At 40.0% G+C, this 25,007-nt stretch overlaps 1 protein-coding gene across 1 annotated transcript; it reads left to right on the forward strand.

The window, feature by feature from the left end:
* Positions 1 to 211: 211 nt before the first annotated feature.
* On the forward strand, positions 212 to 24,449 carry si:dkeyp-118h9.7 (sacsin). The gene is made up of 8 exons (XM_049593261.1): positions 212 to 396; positions 4,417 to 4,462; positions 5,428 to 5,515; positions 7,845 to 7,956; positions 9,315 to 9,461; positions 9,570 to 10,998; positions 12,021 to 12,109; positions 12,218 to 24,449. The coding sequence occupies exons 2-8, from the start codon at positions 4,434 to 4,436 to the stop codon at positions 23,182 to 23,184; spliced, it is 12,861 nt and encodes a 4,286-aa protein (XP_049449218.1). The 5' UTR covers positions 212 to 396; positions 4,417 to 4,433; the 3' UTR covers positions 23,185 to 24,449.
* The last annotated feature ends 558 nt before the right edge of the window (positions 24,450 to 25,007 follow it).

Genomic DNA, 25,007 nt, shown 5'->3' on the forward strand with positions numbered 1-25,007 from the left:
CAGAACTAAGCTCAGCATGAATCCTTCCCTGCAAAACAGTGCTTTAATAATGCAGAAACATATAACATTACGCCGGCCATGGTTTTTACTGGTGATGAGCTGTATGCACCATGTACACGGTGACCTCCTCGCCTCTCTGCACAGTTTCGTTTCATTGGTGAATCAAGAGGGAGGGTGTGTGATCTGTGATTGTTGTCGCCCTGCGAAGTTTCGTTTCATACAAAATACTACTCCAGGGGAAAACGAAAGACATGGACATGAGTGCCGGTAGTCGACGTGTGGTTTTGGGGTTGGCCAGCAGCCTTTATAAACAGCAGGACTGATGCAACATCATTAGTTTCTTTGGAAAACTTGACAGCAGCGCATCTGATGAGACTCTTTACAGATATGACTGAGGTACTGTGTGCTTTTGTTTTGTGTTAACAAATGTGTAATAGCATTTTTATTAACATATCTGAGCCAGTTAACCTACTCATAGGTAATTATGAGGGAGATACATGTAACAATGGACAACAGGAAGATTGAAGTAAATTAATTCCTCAAATTTTATTTTTGAAGGCCTAGTGTTTCTTACACTTCATCCACCTCCTCTGTATTTCTCAATTGATGCATTTATTCTTTTGCATAGGCTATTTATTCCTACATTTATGCCAGTTCTTCAATTTCCTGCTTCCATGTGAGGCATTACTCAGCAGTATGCAGCGTCGAGATCACAAAGTGGCTGATGGTATGCCACTCCCAGCAGGCACAGATGGGGCTTACTGAAACTTTTTCAGTATTCTCAATCTGTGTAAAGCTGTCTGTGTTTCAGAGAAGTTGGTTAGACAGTTGGTGTGAACGCCTCAGGTGGTGCAGCAACATCTAGTCAGAGCATTCAGTAGGTAAAATCCAGAGTTAGACTGGATGTGGATCATCTAAGAAAAGGGTACAGTGAAATACTGTTGTTATTATGTCAATCATATAATATAAGTCGCTTCATGGTAACTGTAATAATCAGAAGATGGTTTATAGTTTATTTTTTGCACAATTAAAACACAAAAGGGGCAAGGGAAAAGAATAATTCAGTGCAGTGCAGGGAGAGGCAAAAAAGCCAGAGAACTTATTCATAGCCTCTACCTAATAAAATGTTCACAAAGTTATTAAAAACTCAAAAGTACATAAAGATAAAGAACAATACATAAAATAATATAAATGTTAACAAGCAATTGCTAACAAAATATGATTGCAACAACAACAGGAGCAGAAAATGTGATATGGGATGTATAAGTCAATGTTCATGTAATTAGAGGTGTGTGTGTGTGTGTGTGTGTGTGTGCGTGCGTGCGTGCGTGAGAGGGATAATAGTTTGTACTGTGTTGACCCTTGAACAAATACTAGAAATGATACAGTAGATAATTATAACACAAGAGGAGGAAAATATTTACAAAACAGCAGTTTAATGTTTTTTCAGGCATCTTTTGAAAGACTTTATAGAGATACAAGTTTATACCAGCTGGAAAAAATCATTCCATAGTTTAGTTGCCCTAAATCTTATTGAAAATTGCGATTTTTGCAAAACGTTTCTGGAGGACCAACATTTTATGTAGAGTAGTCAGAAAAGTACTTGCAAACTTCCAAACTATATTACAATATGAAAGATAGGGATAAATCAGACTATAATAAAGAGTTAGGAGACAGTTTGTGGTAGATCGGCTGTTCGATCCCTGATCCTCTCCAGTCCGCATACCTGAACTCCAAATTGCTCCCGATGGCTGTTCTATAGATGTGTGTGAGCGTGTGAATGGTTACTGAGTAGCAGATGGCACCATGTGTGAATAGGTGACTGTGACATGTAGTGTTAGGATGCTTTCAGTGGTCAAAGGGCTAGACAATAAGTAATCTATTATATTATAGGACCATTCATCTGTTTGGTTGTGCACGGCTTGAGACAGTAAAAACATCATAGTTACAAAATTATTTCAGCAAACATGTAATGGATAACATTAAATGTGTTATTTAACAACAATGAACGATCAGAAGTGTTTTTATTTTGTAGCAAATAATCTATTTTAATTACATTAGCCTCATTACATTTATCAGAGCAGGACAAATGAACCGTTTGGTAGAGCATATTTTTAAGAAATGATTTGACTCTTATTAGACTTTTATTTTTGTATAAAATTACATGAATCTGTTGAGTAAGACCTGACGAAAAAATATGCCTACCTTTAAAAATCCCACCACACATAGCCCTCGTGTGTGGAGTGACTATTTTTGTTACCAACTTCCTAGCCTGAGTGTCAGACTGAAGCTCCCAGAACCTTCAGTCTGACATGGCTTCCATTGAAGGCGATTTACAAGGGGGAGGGAATTTGATTTTTTCCCTAACCAATCAGTAGAGATCAGCGACTCACTCAGAATCTGACGTCATTAGTATCCTTTTTTTTTTTTTTGTTAAACTTTATTTCTCATTTTGATTTATAAAAACTCTTTAGAGGAAACATTTGCTTGCATCTGAAGCATTACAAGCTCACAACACATAAATGAATATGTATACATACACATTTCCATTCTATGTGTAGATTCGTTGTATACATCTCAACAACAGTTTTTTACAATCAGTAACAGGACAAAAAGGAAAAAAAAAAAACAGGACAATTTTTTTTTTTTTTACAAAATAAAATTAAATAATCATGGGCTTGGCATTTTAACAAAAGTGCTTTAAGCATATTAAAAAAAATAACACAGGATTGTAACTTAAAGAGCAAGAGACTTTGACATGGTTTCATATAAATCATTTATAGACTGATTTGTCATTAGTATTCATGCCTCGGGGGTGCCAAAAACAAGCGAGCATTGCCTGTTTAAAATGTCTCAGTCATCGTGCACGCCCAGCTGCATCGCCGTTAAATCCAGTTTAGCAGCTTCCTTAATTTGGTCCTCCATTAACGCGAGTAGTGGCAAAATACCTCGATAGCATTGTTAATGTGGTCTGTAGGATCTGTAGCGGTCGCCATTGTTGCTATCCTCACCAGTTACAGCATACAGCTTGACATCAGCGTGGCGCTGATTGACTAATTGCTAGACCCCCGGCGTTCATTGGTCCGTCCATCGTTTGGACGAGATAAATTGCAAATTCATTGAAGTATGCCAGACAAGTAATGCAAGCCTGCTCAGTTGAGTGGGCGGGGTCTATGGTCTGGAACCAGGCTACCAACGTCCTGCAGGTGAAGTGAAAAGGCCTACTAGTTGAAGATACAGCAACATCTAGTGGATTATTTTAGCAACTGCATGGTAGAGGTAGCTCAATCAAGTCAGTTAAGTTCAACACATTTAGAGTGACTCATAATGTGCTCTACATAATGGCTGAGTGGAATGCTACAGGGTTAAGAGTCAAATTTTCTGCCTGCATCATTCATACTTAATAATAAGAATGCTTTATTTGTTGCTACCGAGCCCACTCCTTTTTTATGCCCTCAAAAGATATATTTCTCACAAATTTTGGTGACAAATGAATTCATTGCCTCCAAATGAACAGAAATAACATTGGGTACTGCTTATGGTACTGAAATAAACATTCAGTTCACAATGGCACACATCCTCAAAATTGGTGACCTCTGTGGCAATGTGTTGTGTGATCAAACTGCACATTTTAGAGTGACCTTTTATTGTGACCATCCCAAGACACACCTGTGGTAATGATGCTGTTTAATCAGCATCTTGATATGCCACACCTGTCAGGTGAATGGATTGTCTTGGAAAAAGGAGAAGTGCTCACTAATGCGGATTAGCGGGAGAAATATATCGTATTGAGTGCATACAAAAGTTGTAGATCTTTCACTTAAACCTGTGAAAAAGAGAGCAAAAACAAAAGCGTTGCATTTGAATTTGTGTTCAGTATATAAATCCCAATTCCATACAGGATGTGAAGGCACTTGGTACATTCCAACTGGCCACTTCCTGTCTTGAGGAGCTCAGCACTCAGGGGACATCTTTGGCTTGAGCCTGACACAATGCAGCAGCATCAGCGGTAGTTAACTCAAATAAACAAAAAGTAGAACAGCTCAAGGCAAAATGATCTAAAGACAAATTAAAGTGTGACTGTTTAGAAGTTAACTTAATTCGAGCACTACAAATAGAAACGAATGTACTGCCATTACTAAATGAACTACTGTATGTGGCCTTATGATGTATGAAACAAAAGCTTTGTGTCATCATGTATCTGTTTGCTGATGGGTTTGTAATGTGCATGGGGTCAAGATGTCAACAAAGCTCAATGGAGGATGAATTAACTTACATGGAAACTGTAGGAAACTGAAGTGTGTGCAGGAGGGCTGTTGACATTTAAATCAGCTGTGTGGCAGCAGGTAATCCATCGCGTGGATAAAGAAGAGATTGTTGTTCTGTAATGTAATGTGATGCACTGTACTCTTACAGCAGCCAAGCCAGGAAGGATGAGTTCGAAGGCAAAGAAAAAATCTCGGTGAGTTGCACCTCTCTGTTTTTATGTTGTTTGATGTGCAAACTGATGACTGTAAGAGGCAGACCACCCATGGAGGAATATGCGATTCGACCACAGTGCACTGCAGCAATGTTTAAGCTACTGACACTGACTTCCAGCCATTGGACTGCCTTGATTGCTTTTTGGGGGAGGTTTTGCATACATGTTTGTTTTTCGCTTTTTGTATGTCAAAGAACAACATGTTAAAATCAACTTGTTTGAACATGCTTACTATAAGGCTATATCATCTGAACTCACAATAAAGTTTGGCATGGTGAGAGAAACAGTCAGTGACTCATGCATCAGTGGTGAGAGCTTATGTTGTTGTCATGGCGACCACCTGTGTGTCAAGCCCATCAGAAAATCAAAGCAATACTTAAGCTTGTATTTACAGTATTCTACTCTCGTGAAGGTGTGTTGGTGTCAAAATATGAACTCTATTCTATTTGCATGTCTGATTATACACAATAACAATACAAGCCCTACACAAGAGCTTTTTATTAGTCTTGGAGCACCCACCAGTCTAAATTTCATACATGAATTCAACTATTTGTAGCTAGTTATTATCGAAATAATCAAAAGTCATATCCAAACCAGTCATTTTATTCATTTATTTTTACCAGTCATATTTTATAAGTGCACATTAGGTAGAGCAAGTGCTTTTTTTTTTTTTTTTATTAAACTTGTGTATCAGTTGTTGTGTACAAGATGATAACGTCACATACAAAATACTTGTGAACATTATGGCTCTGAATCCACTTTATTAACCAGTACTGATGAGTAAAGCTCTTAAACTTCATAGATAAACTTATAAGTCAAATACGTGCTGGGCAAAGTTGACTCTGTTCCCAGCTTTTCCTTTCCTAATAGCTTCAGGAGGCCTCACCCTGTGCTGATTTCAATTTTAACTCTTGTTTCTCACTCTTTAATCCTCCTGCTTTGTTCAGAACGTCCTTCGGGGCAACGGCACCGCCCTTTATCGACTACCTGCAGGATATTCTACGTCGATATCCGGATGGTGGACAGATCTTGAAGGTTGGTACAATGCTCCGTCGAATATTGGTTATAATATAGCATTTCATATTTTCTAACTGATGACTGATTCTTATTCTGTAGAACTGCTTTATACACACATGGATTTTGGGAGTCTGTTTCTTTTGGTATCACGTGTGTGGTTGCTTGAATTTATTTTGAATCCTGAAATCAGGTGATTTTGTTTGATTTACATACATTTTGGAATTCACATAGCAAGGTTTCATTTTTGTCCTGCCAATAAAATGATTAATCCATGGGTTTTCAACAGGGGCTCCTCAGAGTTACGGTAGAGGGGCCGCCAAATTATTGTTTGATCATTTGAAAATACAGATAAACATTAATCCAAGGTTTATACATGGCACTACTGTAGGCCTAGTTTATGCAACTCAATTTTATATATGTAGTAGGGGGTCCCTGATCCGTCTCTCTTTCAGCTAAGGGGTCCTTGGCCTGAAAAACATTGAAGACTCCTGAATTAATCCATTCACATTAGGATTGATTTCATAAAAACCGGATGGGCCCCGGCACTTGAGCAAATGACGTTTTGGCAACATCTGTTGCAATGAATGTGTTGTGCAAAGTTCCAGTAAAACAGTAACAGCAAACAACTGTCACGTTAATGTTGCTGTATTGGCTGCATTCCCCGCAGAAGACATTTGAAGAAGAAGAGGCAGATGCACTTGATTAATACTTGAGGGGAAATTAAATTTTTTCAGTCTTGTTATTTATGTTACACACAGACAGGCCTGATATACACACACTTAGTTGTCAGATTAGTGAAGTATTCCTTTGTGCTGGAGGTAAATAACTAACTGTGGGAGCCTGTTTAAGTCTTGCTCGCAACAAACATATTTCTAATATTCACCCTGAGGAATCTGGCAATTGTTTGACAATATTCTTTCAATAACAAATGTCCCCCAGCTGTTTTAGTTTATTTTTGCTGTAAGTTAGATTTGTTTAGCTGTAACTGCTTTTTGTGTGACAGTACACGGTCTGTGGCCTCTGTTTAAAACCCGTTCTGTATTGCAACTGATTTTAATTGAATGGGCAAAATCTTCTGTCTGCATATTTTCATTTTAAATCTAGATATCAGATGGGGGGTTTTCAAGAAGGCAGTTTTCTAGTGGGAAAAAATAGATTATTTTTCTGAGAAACTGAGCAGGATTAAATTGTTGTGAAAAGACATCTTTTTCTCAGTTATCAGATTACGAATCAATTATGTAGCAGCTCCATCAGTGGAGCTTATCGAAAGAAAATACTGGTTATTGTAATTTAGTATAAATCATGCTCCCATAAGCCTTTTTCATAGTAGACTTTTTGTTATTAATGACAACTGTACTTCTCCAACAGTAACGTGTCAGAGTGTCTTTTGTTAAAAAGGCCTATTGGTGGATCTTTGCACTTAAATAATTAATGTTGAAGCATGATATCACTGCACTGTTGCTTATTAATTTAGTCATACATTCACATTCTTTTGCAATTGAAAATACACTGAGGGGCCAGTGTATCAGGTGCCCCCCATTTATGTCATGGACATAAAATATAAAAATATAAAAAATTGTACAATATATGAATGTGTGTATATATAAATGTAATGCAATACAACACAACAAACTACATACTTGAAAATTGCAAGTACAATCAACAGCTCTAATGAAAATGAAATTGAACATGATAAACCACATTTATCGTAAAGCTGTTGAACTGGATTTCATTAGATTTAGTCTCAGTGGGTGTGCTGAATAAACCAGTAATTTGGTGTATTGATTGTGTATCAATTTGGTACTGTTATTTAGAGTTTCCAAGGCTCCGAACACCCACACAACCTATTCTAGTGTAAATTAGGTGGAGATGTGCTGGAAATTACATTAGCACTATGTCCTAATGATAAAAGGATATGTTTCCTGCCAACAAAATCATCAGATGGGCGAGGGAGATGTCAGTCAAACACAGATTGTACACACTCATGCAGTCCTGAGAGGAGATCTAATTAGGTAACATAAGTGAAAGCACCTGTTTAGCTGGGCTAAGAGTGTCACAGCAGGAAAACCACAGGTTAAACTGATAGCATTAACGATGGCTCAGTTCCATTAAGAATGCCAGCGAGCTGTTCCAGTGAGCCAGTATGCACAATACCAGCACCTCCCCTGAATGGAATGCTGCTATCATTAATGCCAGTAATACACCTGTGCTTTTCCTACTATGACATGTCAAAATGTCTGCTGTGAAAAAGGTCTTTGGCAGTAATGCAGAGGAATGTGGCGATCCCTGATTGTTAGCTTTGTTGTGTTTAGCTCTGTTAATGGTTATTGTCTTTATTTGTCAACAGGAGCTCATTCAAAATGCAGACGATGCTCAAGCCACAGAAGTGGTTTTCATCCATGATGAGAGGAGCTATGGGACTGAGAGCCTTTGGACCGATAAACTGGGAGAATACCAAGGTATGCAGGATGTTCAGAGAAAAGCTATGCTCTGGGGCAGTGGTTCCCATCTGGTCTAGCCATGGGGTCCAGATTTCTCCTTAGTCATTAGTTCAAGGTCCACACAGTTTCATATATTCAGTGTCATGTTTGACCTTGTTGTCTAGCTAGTTTGCTGTCTCTGTCAAGTAGTCACTCACTCTACAGCAGGAAATCGTACTTCAAAGTAAAAGCTCTGTGCCAGAAATTTACTGTACCTAAAAATTAAGTGTGTTTTTTTACAAACTTAACACTTCAGCGAATCACCTGCAGTGCATTCAGAATGGACTCGTGACCCACTTTTGGACCACGACCCACCAGTTGGGAACCACTGCTCTATGGTGGTTTTCATATCATTTTTCAACAAAAATATAGGTATCAGAAAATTGATAAATAGAAAAAATAGGAAGTAGCCCGATGACAGTTTGTTAGCCTCCCAACAAAAAGGTCCATTACTCAAATGTCAGCACCAGTCCCAACTTTTTGTTTGTTATGCTTGTGTTCATGTGGATTTCCTCCCATAGTGCTGCATGGCTTGTCTTATTACAAAAAAAATGTGTGCTTTTTTTTCTTGACAATTACTGGCTCCTACCCTTTTCTGGCAACCCAGCACAAACTTGGCTCTCATTATAACTTGATAAGATGACGTTAGGTCTGATATCCCCTATCATTTATATTCACCAGACGTAAGGTGCTGGTTACATTTACAGAAGAAAAATAAAAATGTGCTCTGAATTTTTTACACCACAGAAAAGTGTGTTACCAAGTCCCCCAGCCAAATTTGAATGAGTTAAACAATGTGGGATGTAGCAAACTCACCACTCACACACAGAGGTTGAAGGAAATGACTCCGATGCTCTGCACTAACATTATTAGTTCAGTAGGCGAGTGGTTATGATTAGGATGGCTCCAGCGCATCATCAAGCCAAGATTTCAGGACCACCCAAAAAGTCCGAGAAACAGAAATGGTGAAAAACTGTAACTCCGCAATTCAGTACTACACAGTTCCCTGCCCTTAGACACGTTTTTAACAAGGATTTTCTAAAATGTGTGATGTCTTTAGAAAGAAATCACTGATTTTGCTTTAGCCGGACTTTAAAGAGTACCCATTTTAGCCAACAGTTTACAGTGTTGAGACCTCTTGGCCTTTTGTCTGCTGAAATATACATTTACAAACTCAGCCTCTTAAACATTTCTACCTTTTTTTAATGCATGCTGGGATAGACTTTGAAATAAGCATTATTTGGGAAACCGGAGAGAATTAATAAACAACTCACAGATGCATTAACCTAAGGTCATAAGCATTTATCTTCTGAATTCATATTTTTGTTTTTGCAAAGGTCCTGCTCTCTATGCCTACAACAATGCAGCATTCACTGATGATGACTGGGATGGAATTCAGATGGCAGGGAGGAGTGTCAAACGCAATGATCCAAACAAAGTTGGGAGGTTTGGAATTGGCTTCAACTCTGTTTACCACATAACAGGTGAAACTTCATTCAGATACACACATATACCTTATAGTCTCAGATTTAGTCTTTCGAGAGCATGCATAGTAGATTAATGGGACAATATCGGTTTGCCTTTATTCACAGATGTGCCAAGTATAATGAGTTCGGAGCACCTTGGCATGATGGACCCCCAAGAAAAAATATTTGGAGAAAGACAGGGAGGTTTTCTGTGGTCTTTGGATGATGCAGAACACCAAGAAGCTCTAACGACTATGCATGACCAGTTCCAACCCTTTCGAGATATAGTTTCGCTTGTAAGCAGACAAGAATGGTCAAAAGTCATCACTGAAGATCAGCATTTTGAAGGGACAATCTTCAGGTTCCCCTTGCGCAAAGAGGCATCAGATATATCAGACAACCTATATGACTCAGACAAGGTGGAGGAGCTTTTTGATAGCTTCATTGCAGATGCAGACTTGAGCCTTCTGTTCCTGAAAAATGTGACCTCTGTGTCCTTGATACATATTGATGTGCGTGGTACTGTTAACACCAGACTTGAAGTGAAATCCTCATTCCCCACAGATGTTCTGAAGCCAGAGGACAAGTTAATCATTGAGGGTTCAACAAGGTTCAAATGTATAACCCTCAGCTCAGAAGACCACAAAGCAACAAAATGGCTTGTGACAACATGCACCATGAAAGAAGGCAATGTAGAAAATCTTGACTTACTAGCAAAAAAGTTGAGCTTTTCCCCTCAAGTTGACTTGGCATTCCCTTGTGATGAGAAGAAAGATTGTAGTGAGAGTAGACTGAGCTGCTTTCTCCCTCTCCCAAACAATGAATCCAACAAGACAGGACTCCCAGTTTATGTCAATGCATGCTTTGGCCTCACAGACAACAGAAGACACATCAAGTGGCAAGAGGAGGACCAGAAACACGACGAACATGCTGTGTGGAATGAATTGCTGATGAAGGAGGTGCTCCCACAGGCATACCTCATGATCATTCAAGATGCTATCAAACTTGCCCAAAAATCTGCTCTGCCTGTCTCTTCCGTGTACAATCTGTGGCCAGATATTGCCCAGATAAAGCACAAAGACAGATGGTATGCCGTTGCTCTGGATGTTCTTCATCACTTATTCAGACATAATGTGGCTGTCCTCTCTCTTGCCAAAGATGAAAAAGAGTTTATCACTCCCTCAGAAGCTGTGTTCCCCTGTAATGGTCCAACAAGCCTTGACACCTTAGCCGCCATTAAAAGGACTTTGGTTTTCTGTGGAGAAAATCTTGTCAATTTGTCAGATCATGTTGCAAGAGCTATAAATGAGGCCTATCCACAGCTCAACACCCTAAAACATGTGACTCCAACTTTCCTAAGGAACACTCTCCGCAGGATCAGCATGCACATCATCTCTAAAGACGACAAACTCTCCCTTTTGGAGTATGTTTTGAGTGATGGAAGATACAGAGAACTCGAGGGTCTTCAGCTGCTTCCGCTCAACGATGGCTCTTTCAGATCTTTCACAGACAGAGAGGAGGACACTGCTTTAATTGACAGCAATGAATTCCCGAGGTTGGTTTTGAATTTTTGGCTTTATCCTCTTTTACAGTCTGTATTAAATAAATTAACACAATTAATAATTATTTACTGTAATTTAAAGTCAGACAGGTATTTCCTAATCCACTCCTAGGATCATTAGCTCTGATTGGCTCACACTTGCCTCAGTACATTATTTGACAATTGCTGTTATTTTATTTCTGTTTAAAATGTAAAATAATATTTTTTTGGTCACTCAGTGTTAGGGCTGGGTATAGGTACTCCGTACTGACCGAAATAAACCAGTACCAAATGATATTCAAATGTCTCCAGTCAAGCAATACCTGTATTTGATCCTTTTTGTGCTGGGGGTCTCCTGGACTATCCTGACTCCCAGTCGGATCTGTTGCTGCCGTCTCCAGAGCCTTTCTCCTCCGTTAGCTTAAGCTAGCAGAGCAGCAATGCTAACATCCAACACTGAGAGCATTAAACAGTCCTAACAAACTCACACCAACACCAAAACGACTCCATTCTGATGTTAAACCCATAAATAACTGTTAGGTAATGTTAGCCATGTGTTGCTAACAGTTAGCCTGGTCACTGTGTGTGTGCGGCCGGGCAGAGCTCACAGGTCAGCGTGCTGAGATGCCACCAAAACATTAAGAACATACAGCTATACACTACACATCAGTTCTTTCATATTATGGGTATCAAATTTAGTACGACTGGTATTGGCATCACTTAAAGGGTACTGGTATTGGTACTGGTATAGTAACTTTTTAAACGATACCCAGCCCTACTCAATGAACACTAATATTAAATGCAAATGTATTGGTTAAACAACGTATCTTTTGGGGCGCTGGTGGCTTAGTGGCAGAGCAGGCACCCCATGTACAAGGCTGTTGCCGCAGCAGCCCGGGTTCGATTCCAGCCCGTGGCCCTTTGCTGCATGTCACTCCCTCTCTCTTCCCCCTTCACGCTTGTCTGTCCTATACATTAAAGGCTAAAAAGCCCCAAAAAATATCTAAAAAAAAAAACCCAACGTATCTTTTGTGCAGAGTCCTGCTGCCATGCTGCAAACACCTCTTCATCCCAGATGATCTCAGTCCAGCCTGCAGTGCCCACCTGAAAGAACTGGGCAGACAAAGTAGGAATGTTATTTTATGGAGTAGTGATTTAAAAGTTATCTGTCTTCTGCATGTTTTCACACTACATAAACATGAATGTATGTTTTTTTTAAATATCTATTTTTCAGATTTATTCAAGGTCATCAACATTGATGCAGGGCGGGTGGCTGAATATACAAGGAGGTTTTTGCCACAGGACTGGAAGCAGATGAGGACAGGGCTTGTTACCTGGGACATCAGCAGCAGCAGCAGTCAACATCCTCCATTAGACTGGCTCCAAGAATTCTGGAAATTCCTCAACACTCACTTCAGAGAGTTAAGTAATTTTACTGGAATGCCATTAATACCAGTCAGTCCCCTGTCTGTCAGTCAGCCTGTGTCACTAGCAAGACTAGAGCAGAACACAACCCTCATTTTTCAGAAAAGCAAGCAAATGAACTTGCCAGAACAAATAGCTCAGTTGATGAACAAAGTCGGTGGTACAGTGGTAAGAGGAAACGAGTGGCTCAAGCACGAAGACCTGGACTCTTATGTGCTGTGCCCATCTCCAACAAGTGTCATGAAAGTCTTGGTGAATTTAGATTCTCAGAATCTAATCAGAGAACTCAAGACTACCTCTCACAATGCACGAGAAGAACTAAAAGACTACCTCTCTCGTCTGGATTCTCTCTCAGTCACTGAGAAAGACTTACTCTCAAAGTTGCCTCTGTTTCAAACCATGAAAGGGTCTTGTGTTGCAGCTCAGTCAAAGCAGGCTGTGCTTCTAATTTCTGGTCTAACAATACCGACAGAGTTCCCCATGCCTGATTCAGTTGTGCAGTGTGCAACTGAGGCTGATCGCAGACTGTTACAGCTGCTCAAAGTTAATCTCTTGGACACTGCTGAAGCAGCAAATCTCCTCATTGACTGCATTGAGAGGGGGGCTTGCAAAAAAGAAGTCACTGAGAAAATCATGACATGGATTTTACAGCATGGTGGTATCCTTTTCTCTCAAAATCAGATCTTGAAACGCAGATGTAAGGACTTGAGCTTCATTGAAGTGAATGGAAAACTGAAAAAGATCTCAAGCTTTTTTGATCCAAGAATTGAAAACTTCAAAGTCATTTTTGAGTCTGATTTCTTTCCCCCACCTTTATACACTCACACATCCCAGATGCTTCAAAGCCTAACAGATCTTGGATTGCTAAATAAAGAAGTAGATGTGTCACCTGAGCACTTGCTGCATGCCGCCATGCTCATTGACAAACCACATTGTGACTCTGAGGCTCTCAGTAGAGCTCAGGTGCTCTTAAAGATGCTAGATACTAATGATCTACTCTCAAAGTTTTCTCAAGAGCAGCTTCGTCGCCTCAAAATGCTAAAATGGGTCCCATGTGCTAAACCTAGTAATGACAAAAACCACTCCAATGACAAAACTCAGATAAGCTGTTTCTTCTGCCCTGATGAAATACGACATTCTGTGTATGAGGACATTGTTGGGCATGTAATGCCTCTGGTAGGAAAGTTTAGTGACCGAGTTAGCAGCCAACTTGGTCTCAAACGCCTACCCCCACCTGAAAAAGTGATGGAGAATTTGTCAGTCTTAAAATCAAAGGCACAGAAAATGGCTGATCCTGACAAAGATGTGGATTTCAAAAGGCAGTTGTATAGTATTTACAAACACATGCAAGACCACATCTCTGAATTTTCAACAGTGATGAACAAGGACACACCCTGGCTGTGGAGCCACAACCAGTTTGTATCACCACAGGATCTGGTTCTGGACTATCCAGTCAATCTCGATCTGAGCTCTTACATTGGGAAGGTGCCACGTGAATTTTTGCCATACAAGAAGTTGCTCCAGGTGTTTGGCCTCAGAACAATGCTTTCAGATGAAGAAATCATTGACATTCTTCATTCTGTCCAGCAAAACATTCAGGGAAGGCAACAGCCATTTGCAAGTTCCTCTGAGGTAAAAGTGTCGATAGAAATTCTCAACTGGCTGTGGAAAGAGAAGAAAACAGTTCAGGATGACATCCCAGTGCCAGTCCTCATGGAGGGTGAACACCACACCCTTAAACCACTGTCAACAGCAGTGTTCTGTGATGTGAGCAAAAATGGGTTGAAGGAGCTTAAGTACAGCCAGGAGGAAATGTATGTTGTACATGAGGAAATCCCAAAAGCAGCTGCTGAATGGTTTAACATCCGATTTCTCAGTACCCACATCCTCGATCCAGAGTTAGTCGGAATAGAGCAGTATGGACAATCTGAACCGATAACGACAAGGATTAAAAACATTCTTAAAGAGTATGATGAAGAAAGTGACATCTTCAAAGAGCTAATTCAAAATGCAGAGGATGCTGGGGCAAAGGCCTGTAAATTCTTGGTGGATTTCAGAGTGCACAAAGATGCCCCTGAAAGTCTCATCGACCCTGACATGACCCTTTGTCAGGGACCTTGCCTTTGGGCATTTAATGATGAGCAGTTCACAGAGGAGGATTGGAAAAATATTGTCAGAGTTGGCTCTGCCTCGAAGGAAAACAAGGTGGAAAAAATTGGAAAGTTTGGACTTGGATTCAATACTGTGTATCATGTGACAGATGTTCCTTCTATCCTCAGTGGCAACAGTCTTCTCATACTCGATCCAAATGTAACTCATCTCAAGAATCACATCAAATATCAAACAAATCCTGGAATCAAGCTGGATCTCTCTAAACAACGACTTTTTGATTGGTTTCCTGGTCAGTTTGGACCGTATGAATGCATTTTTGGTTGTAATTTCAGCAGACAAAGTCCCTCTGAACCCTATCCAGGCACTCTAATCAAACTGCCTTTCCGAACTGAAGAAGAGGCTCTCAAATCAGAAATAAGTGCAAAGGTGTATCACAAACATAATATCATCACTTTCCAACAGCACTTAGCCAACAATTCACAAACCCACCTGCTGTTTTTGAAGAACATCAATACATTATCTCTACAAAGTATCTCAAACGATGCATCAACTCCACCAAGAGATGACGAAATAGAAACCACTGTCACTGTCTCCAAAACCACTGTGAGTACAATGAGGATTCCAGATGAAACCAATGTGTTGAAGCAGAATCAAGCTGAGAAATCATTGATGAAACTTGATAGGAAATGCAAAGAGGTCATTGACTGCTGCACAGTCAACATTGTCCAAATAACCAGTCAGCAATCTGGTGTAACTGAAGTCCAGTCCTGGCTCCTGTACAACTGTTTTGGGACACATCAGTCTTTGCAAATGGCCCTTCAAGAAAACAAGCAAGCCCAGTTCTCTTTGCCTATTGGGGGGATTGCTGTGCCTCTCCAAAATGATCCACAATCTGGGAAACTGGCCTCATTACAAACAGATCTTGTTGGACAGGCATTTTGCTTCCTTCCTCTTTCCATTCACACGGGTCTTCCAGTCAATGTAAATGGAACTTTTGCTGTGACAAGCAACCGAAAAGGTCTGTGGGAGAGTGGGGTGAAACATGAATGGAACAAAGCCCTTCTTCAGGATCCTGTAGTGACAGCATATGTTACTGCACTTTTGGCACTAAAGAAAATGTCTGAAAACAAGCAACTGGAAACCTACTGTTATCACACCTTTTGGCCTGACAGACAGAAAGTGAGTGAAACCTTCAAGCCTTTGGTTGATGCATTGTACTCTACCATTGCTCAGGATTCCATTGGCCCAGAGCTCTTTAGTGATGGAGAACACTGGTGCTCGATGGACAAGGCCATATTCCTACACAAGAGCATAGAAGAGGATGAAGACATCAGTGCACTTGCAGTGCAGGTGTGCAAGAAACATGTTAAAGCACCCAACCGTGTTGTTCCTTTTCCAGGGTGGTTGAGAAATAGCTTCAAACAGTCTGGCCTAGAAAAGGTTTTAGTGAACAGAACATGGAACTGGCACACATTTTACCAAGAAGTGGTGTTTAACAACCTTGATGCCATGGACCCTAAGAGTCGAGATACTCTTGTGCTACATGCTATTGACCTTAATATCAAAGAAATCGACAAACTGCTGGTCTGCTATCCATGCATCCCCACAAAAGACGGACAGCTCCAGCACATCAAGAAGCTTGTGAATCCGTCAGGCAAAGTGGCCTGTCTGTTTGAACAAGATGAAGGACGCTTGCTTGGTGGTACCAAAAATGACTTTTGCTCCCCCAGAAGGATTCAGCGCTTGTTGGAACTTGGAATGGCAGATGATAATCTCACATTGGAAGACATCACAGAGAAAGCAGGCACAATCCCCCAAACCTGGAGCACTGACAAAAAGAAAGCATATGGGCATTTGAATTGCCTTCTTGAACTTATGAAGAATCACATGAAAGACACAGAGTCTTTCCACTGGGAAACACTGAGGATGACTGCATTTCTTCCAGCGTTTTCCCCCGGTGATACTAAAATGGAAAGAAATGTGACACTTAGAAGGCCCACTGATCTCTTTAGTGACAAATGCTCCCCGCTCATTAACATGACACAGCACGTACTGGATCATATCAATTTAAATATACACAACACTGATCCAGTCCTACAAATTTTGGGAGTTCATGACAGTCCAACGCCTGAGCAAGTGCTTCAGCAACTGCAAGAGGCATGTGAGCAATCTCAAACCATTGACAGTTCCATGCTTCACACAATAGCATTTGAATGCTATGCGTTTCTGGATCAGTGGCTCTGTGATTATGGTGACTCCACTTTCATTTCACAGAGAGCAAACTCATTCCCATTCATTCTTGTTGGCAGTACATTTGTAAAGGTGAGCTGTGTAGCTGAAAGTGAGCAATTTGAAGCAAAACCCTATCTCTATGCACTCCCCCATGCCTTCAGTGGTTTCAGGACGCTCTGGGAAAGTGTGGGGGTTGAAAAATGTTTTACAACCAGTCAGTTTCTCACTGTGCTCCAGGAACTGCACTCTCAACATCGTAACAAGCCCTTGCCAAAGAGTGACCTATCAGTTTGCCTCACAATTTTAAAAGGAGGAATATATGAGGCCAAAGAGAAAACAATGGGGGACTGTCTGGTACCCAATGAACACAGTGTTTTACAACCAGCAAGCAAGATGTTTTACAATGACAGCCCATGGATGCCAGTTGCTCCAGGTGTCACATTATGCCACAAGGATATCCCACGTGCTATGGCTTGCCACTTTGGAATCAAAACTACCAGACATCATACCCTGCAAAACCATGAAGTTGAGAACCTTTCACCATTTGCTTTTCATTTTGAACAGAAGGAAGAACTAACTGTTCGGATTAAAAACATAATTTCAGCCTATCCAGCAAAGAAGGATATCCTTAAAGAGCTTATCCAAAATGCGGATGATGCAGAGGCAACAGAAATTCACTTTGTTTGGGACAAACGACAGCATGGCAAAGAAAAAACATTTGGGAAGAAATGGAACCAACTGCAGGGTCCAGCACTGTGCGTGTTCAACAACAGAGTATTTACTGACGCTGACCTGGCTGGCATTCAGCAGCTCGGAGAAGGAGGAAAGCACAACTCTCCAGGGAAAACTGGAAAATATGGAGTAGGATTCAACTCTGTTTACCATCTTACTGACTGCCCCTCAATCCTCACCGGAGATGAACAACTCTGCATTTCTGATCCCAATCAGAAATACATTGAAAGTTACTCAGGAAAATCACGAGCTGGCGCTGGCTATAAACTGGCTGACACTTTCAAGAACATGTACATGGATGTCTACAAATCCTTTCTTCCAGACAAATTCCATCTTAAAGAGGGCACCATGTTCAGATTACCTCTAAGGATGGGTACCATGGCAAACAGCTCTAAAATATCACAGCAGGGAGTCACTGACCATGACATGGAAGAACTATGCTCTGCACTCTCTGAAGATCCTGAAGGACTAATTCTGTTTCTGAAAAACATCTGCAAAATAGAAGTCCATGAAATCAATGAACATTCAGGGAAACTCGAAACTATCTTCACGGTTGAAAAAAGTCTACCAGAAAAATGCAGAGAAAGACGAGAAGCTTTCTTAAAACTTCAACAAAATGCACTTCAATCTGATGAGCCAGCAATGCCAGACAAGGCGATTTATGGAACTGTGATTTCAACCTCCAATAAAAGACAAACTAAATGGATCATTGCAGAACAGTTTGGCTCATTCAAAGACAGTGGTAATGGAGAACTGACACTATCAGACAAACTTCCCCAAGCAGCAATAGCAGCTCGTGTGAACTCAAAGATCGAAAAGAGTCCAGATCTAACACCATCCAGCCATATGGATTTCAGTGGAGAGGCCTTTTGTTCACTTCCTTTGCCAGGGAGAACTGGACTGCCAGTGCATGTCAATGCAAACTTTGAGGTAGATTCTGCAAGGAGAAACCTTTGGAAAGAAGATGGGCAAAGTCGAAAATCTAGCTGGAATGAATCTTTGAAACAGAATGTCATTGCTCCACTGTATGCAGACCTCCTTCATTACATCAGCAGTAACATTGCAAAAAAGAAAGTCCCTTATACACAAATTGAGCATTGCTTCAGTAACTCATACTTGTGTTTTTGGCCAACCGTCTCCAAAGATGTTGGTCAGGATTGGCATGAAATGATACATGAGGTCTACAGATCAATCAAAGAAAGAGGCCTTGATGTAATTCCAGTGATGAGGAGTTCAACACGAAAAATTGCAGAACGAGAGATTAAGGAGTACTCTTTTGACTGGTGTAACATCAGAGAAACTGAAACAACTAAGGCACCTTACTTGACAGACTCGAGAAGAGACGAGATTAATCCCATTTTGGAAGATCTCGGAATGGCATTGGTTCCTTTTTCCAGGCAAATGCAAAAAGTTTGGCAAAGTTTTAGATCAGCTGGCATTGAAGTGAAAGATGTGAATCCTTCAACTGTGCGAAACTTTCTGAGAGAAAAACCTCTCAATGACCCAACCCAAACAGATGGCGATTTACCACTGCCCATAACTACCACTCTGATCAGAAATGAGACAAGATGTTCAAAGCTCTTGAATTTCTGCTTAGAGGATGTTGATTCGAAAAAGATCAACTCAGGTTTGCTCAATGGACTTCCACTTCTTCTCACAAGAGATAACGTTTTGAGAGTGTTTGACTCCAAAACTCCCAAGCTGATATCAAGGTATCATGGGCTTTTCTTTGGCTACGAGGACCAGTTTGCAGATTATACAACCAATGAACGCCACCTCGGTATTCTACAAACTTTAAACCTTGTCAACAGTTTGACTGTTACCTGTGCAATGAAATATCTGAAGCCATTAATTCAGCAGCTTCTTCAGAACTGTGAAGTTGATCCACACAGTGGTCTTCACGTCCCAAGTGAGACAATGCTGAAGTGGTTGGAATTACTTTGGAAGTTCTTAACAAGTGAAGTGAAACCTGCAACATCTAGCAGTGGTAATCAGAGTCTGACATTAAGTGATGTGAGGCAGCTCTTCAGTGACTGCTGTATTTTACCTGTTGTGTGTCCAAGGCTGAAGAACAAGCACTACCTGCAAACAATGAGAGACATGTCAAGTGTGATTCAGTTTGCCTCAGAAAAGGACATATCAAACATCCTCTTTAAACTTGGTTTTATGAAGCTTGACAGTGCATTCTTCGCTAAGATACATGTAGACCGACAAGAACGTTTACTTCTTTACCCTGAACTCATGGATGTGAATGATAAAAGCTCTGTATTGGACCAGGTCTACAACATTAACCACTCAGAGTTTTCCCAGCTTTCCACTGATGAGATGAAAGAGCTTCAGGTTTTCCTGCAGTCTGGAGTATCCAAGTCCGAAGACAAACAAGATTATCAGAGAAAGCTCAAGTCCCTGCCATTATTTGAAACAATACATGGTAACCGAGTGAGGATTGATGGACCTAAGGAGGTCTTTATCCTCAACAGCAGATATTCAAAGACATTTCCAGATTTGTTCAACCTCCCTGGCAGCAACAGCATTTTTCTCCAATACAATCCAGACAACTGCAGTCTGTCAGAAACCTTGAACATCAAAACGCTGACTGATGTGGACTATTTCATGAAGTTCATTCTACCCAAAGTACACACACTCACAGAGATGCAGATGCTTCAGTGCCTCAAACTGTTACTGTCACGGCATTTCAGTTATTTTCAGTACGAGGACAACATCATATCCTCAATGAAGACAGTGAAATTGATTCGCAGTTCTCAAGACAGATTGGAGACAGCATCATACTACTTTGATAAGAGTGTGCAGCTATACAAGAAAATGTTGCCCCAAGAGAGATTTGTGCCTGACAGATTCTGGACAGAGTTGTGTGAAGGAGATGAACAAATGACAGAACGAGCAATAGAGTTAGTCAGACAACTTGGAATGAAGCATGTTGTGTCAAAAGATGACATAATAAATTTTGCTCGACAGTTAGAATCAGAAGCAAAAGGAAATGGTCAACTTAAAGAGTTGAAACTGAAATCATCGTTAATTTTCAAAGCAGCCTTGACTATAGTGAGTAATAACCCAAAAGAGGAATGGCTGCTGGAGAGCATAGCTGACATCCAGTTCATCTTCCCAGTGAAAATTCGAAAAGAACTGTGCAACTACCACCAACCATTTGCTGCGGAGAATACTGCTGTTAAAATCAGAGGATCTTTGATGGAAAGCGATCCTGGGCATCAAGAACTGATTTGGTCTTCAATGCCAATTATACATCTAGGGGTTTATAAGTCACAGTGGCTCCTGAAAATGATGAAAAATGCAGGAGTGCATGAACAACCACCTTCACACTGTATAACCAGTAACATGAGCAACATCTGTCAGTCGCCCTGTAAAACTGACCAGTTGATCAAAACCCGTGCTAACGTGTTTCGAAGTGCGTATAAATACCTGCAAGCAAACGGGTTTAAAGACCAACAATTAGCTGGCCTTCCTGTTGTGTTGGTTGAAAAAGACAAAGAACTTGTGAGGACTGACGATGCATGTTTTTCACTTCCCCATGCCCATGAGTTCAGACCGTATTTGTACAGCACTTCTCCAGAGGATGTCATGTTCGCAGAGTTCTTCAAGAAAATTGGTGTGCAGGACCAACCTACTGCAGTGCAGTACTGTAATGTTCTGGCAGCAGTTTATGCTGATTCCTGTGATAAACCACAGTTAAACCCAAACCAACAGAAAACAGTGAAACGTGCTGTTGAGCAGTTTTTCAAGTTAATCAAAACTCAAGGTAACCAGTCCTTTGTTGATGATGTGAAGACTTTGTATCTTCCAGCAGTAGATGGTAAATTACATCCATCATGCACACTCTACTACAATGACACAGTGTTTGAGATCAAAAGGTTGGAAAAAGCGCTGGAGAATAAGTACCTGTTGCTTGAGAAACTCAGTGAATGCCATTTGGGCAGTGACATATATGAGCATTATCAGTTGCTGCAATTGCTTCCTCAGAAATTCAAGCCTAAAATGCTGTCTCAAGTCACTGAGGAGAAAGTTATGGAAGTGCAAATGGAGTTCTGTGAGCTTGATACTGACTGTGAATTCAGAGGATTATTTGGCAGACAGCTGTCCTCGCCAGCATTTACACATGGACTAATTTGTCTTATCAGAGAGCAGTCTCAGGGAAAAATAACACAAAAAGATGCTACTGACATGTGCAACAAGACTTTTGGCAGTATTCAGATTGTCTGTTGCAAAAGTCTGAAAACAAAGCTTTGGGTCAATAACGAGCCACTACACAAAACTGTCTCTGAAACCAATGTTTTTGTCAAACAAGAGCAACAAGGTTGCATCTTTTACTTAAAACACAACGATAACATGGTTCCCAAGGTGATAAATAACATCAATATGACACTGACAAGGGAAATCAATGCTCTTTTAGGCAAAAGACTGGAATCAAGTCACCTCCTAGTCCTTGCACAGCTTCTCACGTGTGAGAATATGCAAGATGTTCTGGAAACTCTGGCTGAGAATGGGATCCATGACAGTGCTGAAACTGAGAGCTTTCTCCTCAATCCACCAGACCCTGGGACAGAAATTCCAGAGGAATGGCATGATTCCTTAGACATGAACATCCTCAATAACTTTGAAGAGGGGGAATATGTTGGCTACAGCATTGACAACAAGTATATTTATGCAGTTATTGTTGAAGAACTGCCTGGGCACTCTGGACCATACTCACAGAGATACAAAATAGATATTGGAGAAGACGAGCCAATTGAAGTCAGTTGTCTCGACCTGTATCAGTTTAAACGACAGAAAAAGCCTGAACCTGAAGCGAGGACGAGCACATGCATGGAGCTGGTGCCACTAATAGGAGCCGTGCCACATTCTTCCCAACCATCAGCTTCAGGTTCCTCATCTACGAGATCCACACCAGCCACTATTGATGAAGCTAAAAGGGAAATTGACAAGTGTTTGTCAGAGATCTGGACTCTTCCTGAGGAGGAGAGGAAAAAAGCCATCAAACGACTGTACCTCAGATGGCATCCTGACAAAAACCCCGACTGCCTGCATCTCGCCACTGAAGCATTCAAATACTTGCAGAATCGAATCGATGAGCTCATCAAAGGCAAAGGCAAAGGCAAAACTGCAGGCTCGTCCTATTCACACGGCACCTCAAATTTCTATTCAAACTTCTATTCACAATGGAATCAGGAGGCCAGGCATCACAGAGATGGTCGAGAGAGGTTCTCTAGAGGCAACCGTTCATACAACTTTTGGACCCATAATGAAAACGTACCAAGGCCAAACAAAGAGGAAGCCCAACGCTGGTGTAGACAAGCTCGCTGTGATTTAAATGCAGCTCACCAAGATGTTGGTAGGGCGAGCACCGAGTGGTGTCTGTTCAAAATCCATCAAGCAGTGGAAAAGTCTCTCATTGCTGCAAAGTATAAAAGAGATGGTCAACATCCCACCAGCAGCTCAATCTCAGCCCTTGCTGCAAAAGTTTCCCTCTACAACCTCCAACTGAGAGATCTGCCTCAAATTGTGGCCGATCTGAGGAAACTGGGAGTGGACGCCAAAAAGACTCAGTACCCAAACTGCCATCCATTTCCACATATTCCAAACGAACAGTTCAAATCGGAGAATGAAATGTTAGCGCTGGCTAAGGCGTCTGAGCTTCTTAGTAAAGTAGAAGCATATGTGAATTAGGGATTCAAGATAAACAGCCATATTGACAGCATCAATTCAAGATATTTTGACATGTTAAAAATACTGTTAGCCTATTGTGACATTACAACATTACTATGAAACTCATTAAATAAGTAGCCTATGCTGTGTCTCATTACTGAAGACCAAGTCATAAATCACCGTATGAATTTATGAAAATGTAAATATCAGAGCATTCTGTTCATTCGCTCATGACTAAAATAATCACTGTATTACTTTCAGAAATGCAACTAAAGTTTATTTGTTTATCTTTTGTTGTTGTTGTTGCAGTGGTGTAAACATTTAGGACCACTCTTTGTTATGACTTTATGAAAGTGCAAATTTGGAAAAAAAAAAAAAATCATTCATGTTGTAAACATTTACATCTACTCATTAAGAACAATATAATCTTTGTAGAACTTATTTTGAAAATGAAATATGAAGGTTTTTTGACTACTCATTAAGCACCAATACAATTTTTGTATTACTTTATGACAATGCAAATGTCAAAGTTTTTTTTTTCTTTTTTAGCAATATTGTTAACATGTGTAACTTCTCACTGAGGACCAATATGTAATCTCTGTATACTCTGTATTACGGTTGTGGTTTAGTACCATTTATAACTACGCACTGAGGATCAGCGTTAATGTAGTTTTTGTAATTTTTGTGAGTATTGATTTTTATTTAGGGTTTATTTTTTGACTTCAGCTCAGTTTAGTTTCAGATATTTTTAGTTAGTTTTAATAGTTGGTTTCCTTGTTCCGGTTCAGTTTTTTGCTGGAAAGTGTTTAGTTTTAATAATGTTTTTATTAGTTTCAGTGTCGCTTTTTATTTTCTAAGAAGTCTAGAATAGGTATTATAATGCAAACACATAACTTAGTGAAGGCTCAGTAAAAGTACACACCCACGCCTCCTCATGCTTGTTGTGTTGACAAAAATGTACCACATTGACGGATATTTACTGTATGATATTTTATTTTAGTTAATTTTGTAAGTTCACTATATTGTTTGTTTTAATTTTTAAGTCTAGTTTTTATTTTTGTTTTGCTTAACTAAAATATTATATTATTTATGTTATTTTTTCTTTTTTTCCATCTAGTTTTGCTTAACTGTAATAAACTTAATATCATCACTGCACAACTTTGTTATGAAAATGCAAACATACAGAATTTCGAGGAATTTTGTCACCATAATTTTGGTTCAGATTTCTACCTTTTACATCTGAAAAAAAATGATGATAATAAAATTCAATAAAGTACTAAACAGCATTTCCTGTTTCATGTTCTTGTAGTACAATGTGGCCAGGGATATACATGTTTTTTTGAATTATTATCCCTCTGCCCTTTTCTCAATGATATGATACATTCAAGATATCTAAAATGTAAATTATAATCTTTTGCTTTTTTTTATTGGGTTGCGAGCCACATTTCTGCAAGACAAGTCACACATTTTTATGACTTGTGGTGCAATGCTAAAGCAACTTTTACAGATGCTATATGACTGAACATTTCTGTCAGTGTAGGCTCCAAATTTAATATGATCTTTTACTGTTTGCAGTACTTAATACTGCATAAATCTCTGAAGAATTACATGATTTGCGACCCAATTAAAAATAAAAACAAGTAATACATACCTTTTAAGATGTCTTGAATATATCCTATCATCAAAAAAGGACATTGTTGGTCAAGGTATTATGTTATTGGATTTTTTTATACATTTTTGATCAGGTTAAGTGCAAATTCTATAAGATTTTCAGGAAATTATTACATTACTGGGTGCCACAACACTGATGCTGATATTAGATGTTTAGAGTTCTTACCTAAATA

This window comes from Epinephelus fuscoguttatus, linkage group LG13 (genome assembly GCF_011397635.1).
Source record: "Epinephelus fuscoguttatus linkage group LG13, E.fuscoguttatus.final_Chr_v1".
Classification (NCBI taxonomy): domain Eukaryota; kingdom Metazoa; phylum Chordata; class Actinopteri; order Perciformes; family Serranidae; genus Epinephelus; species Epinephelus fuscoguttatus.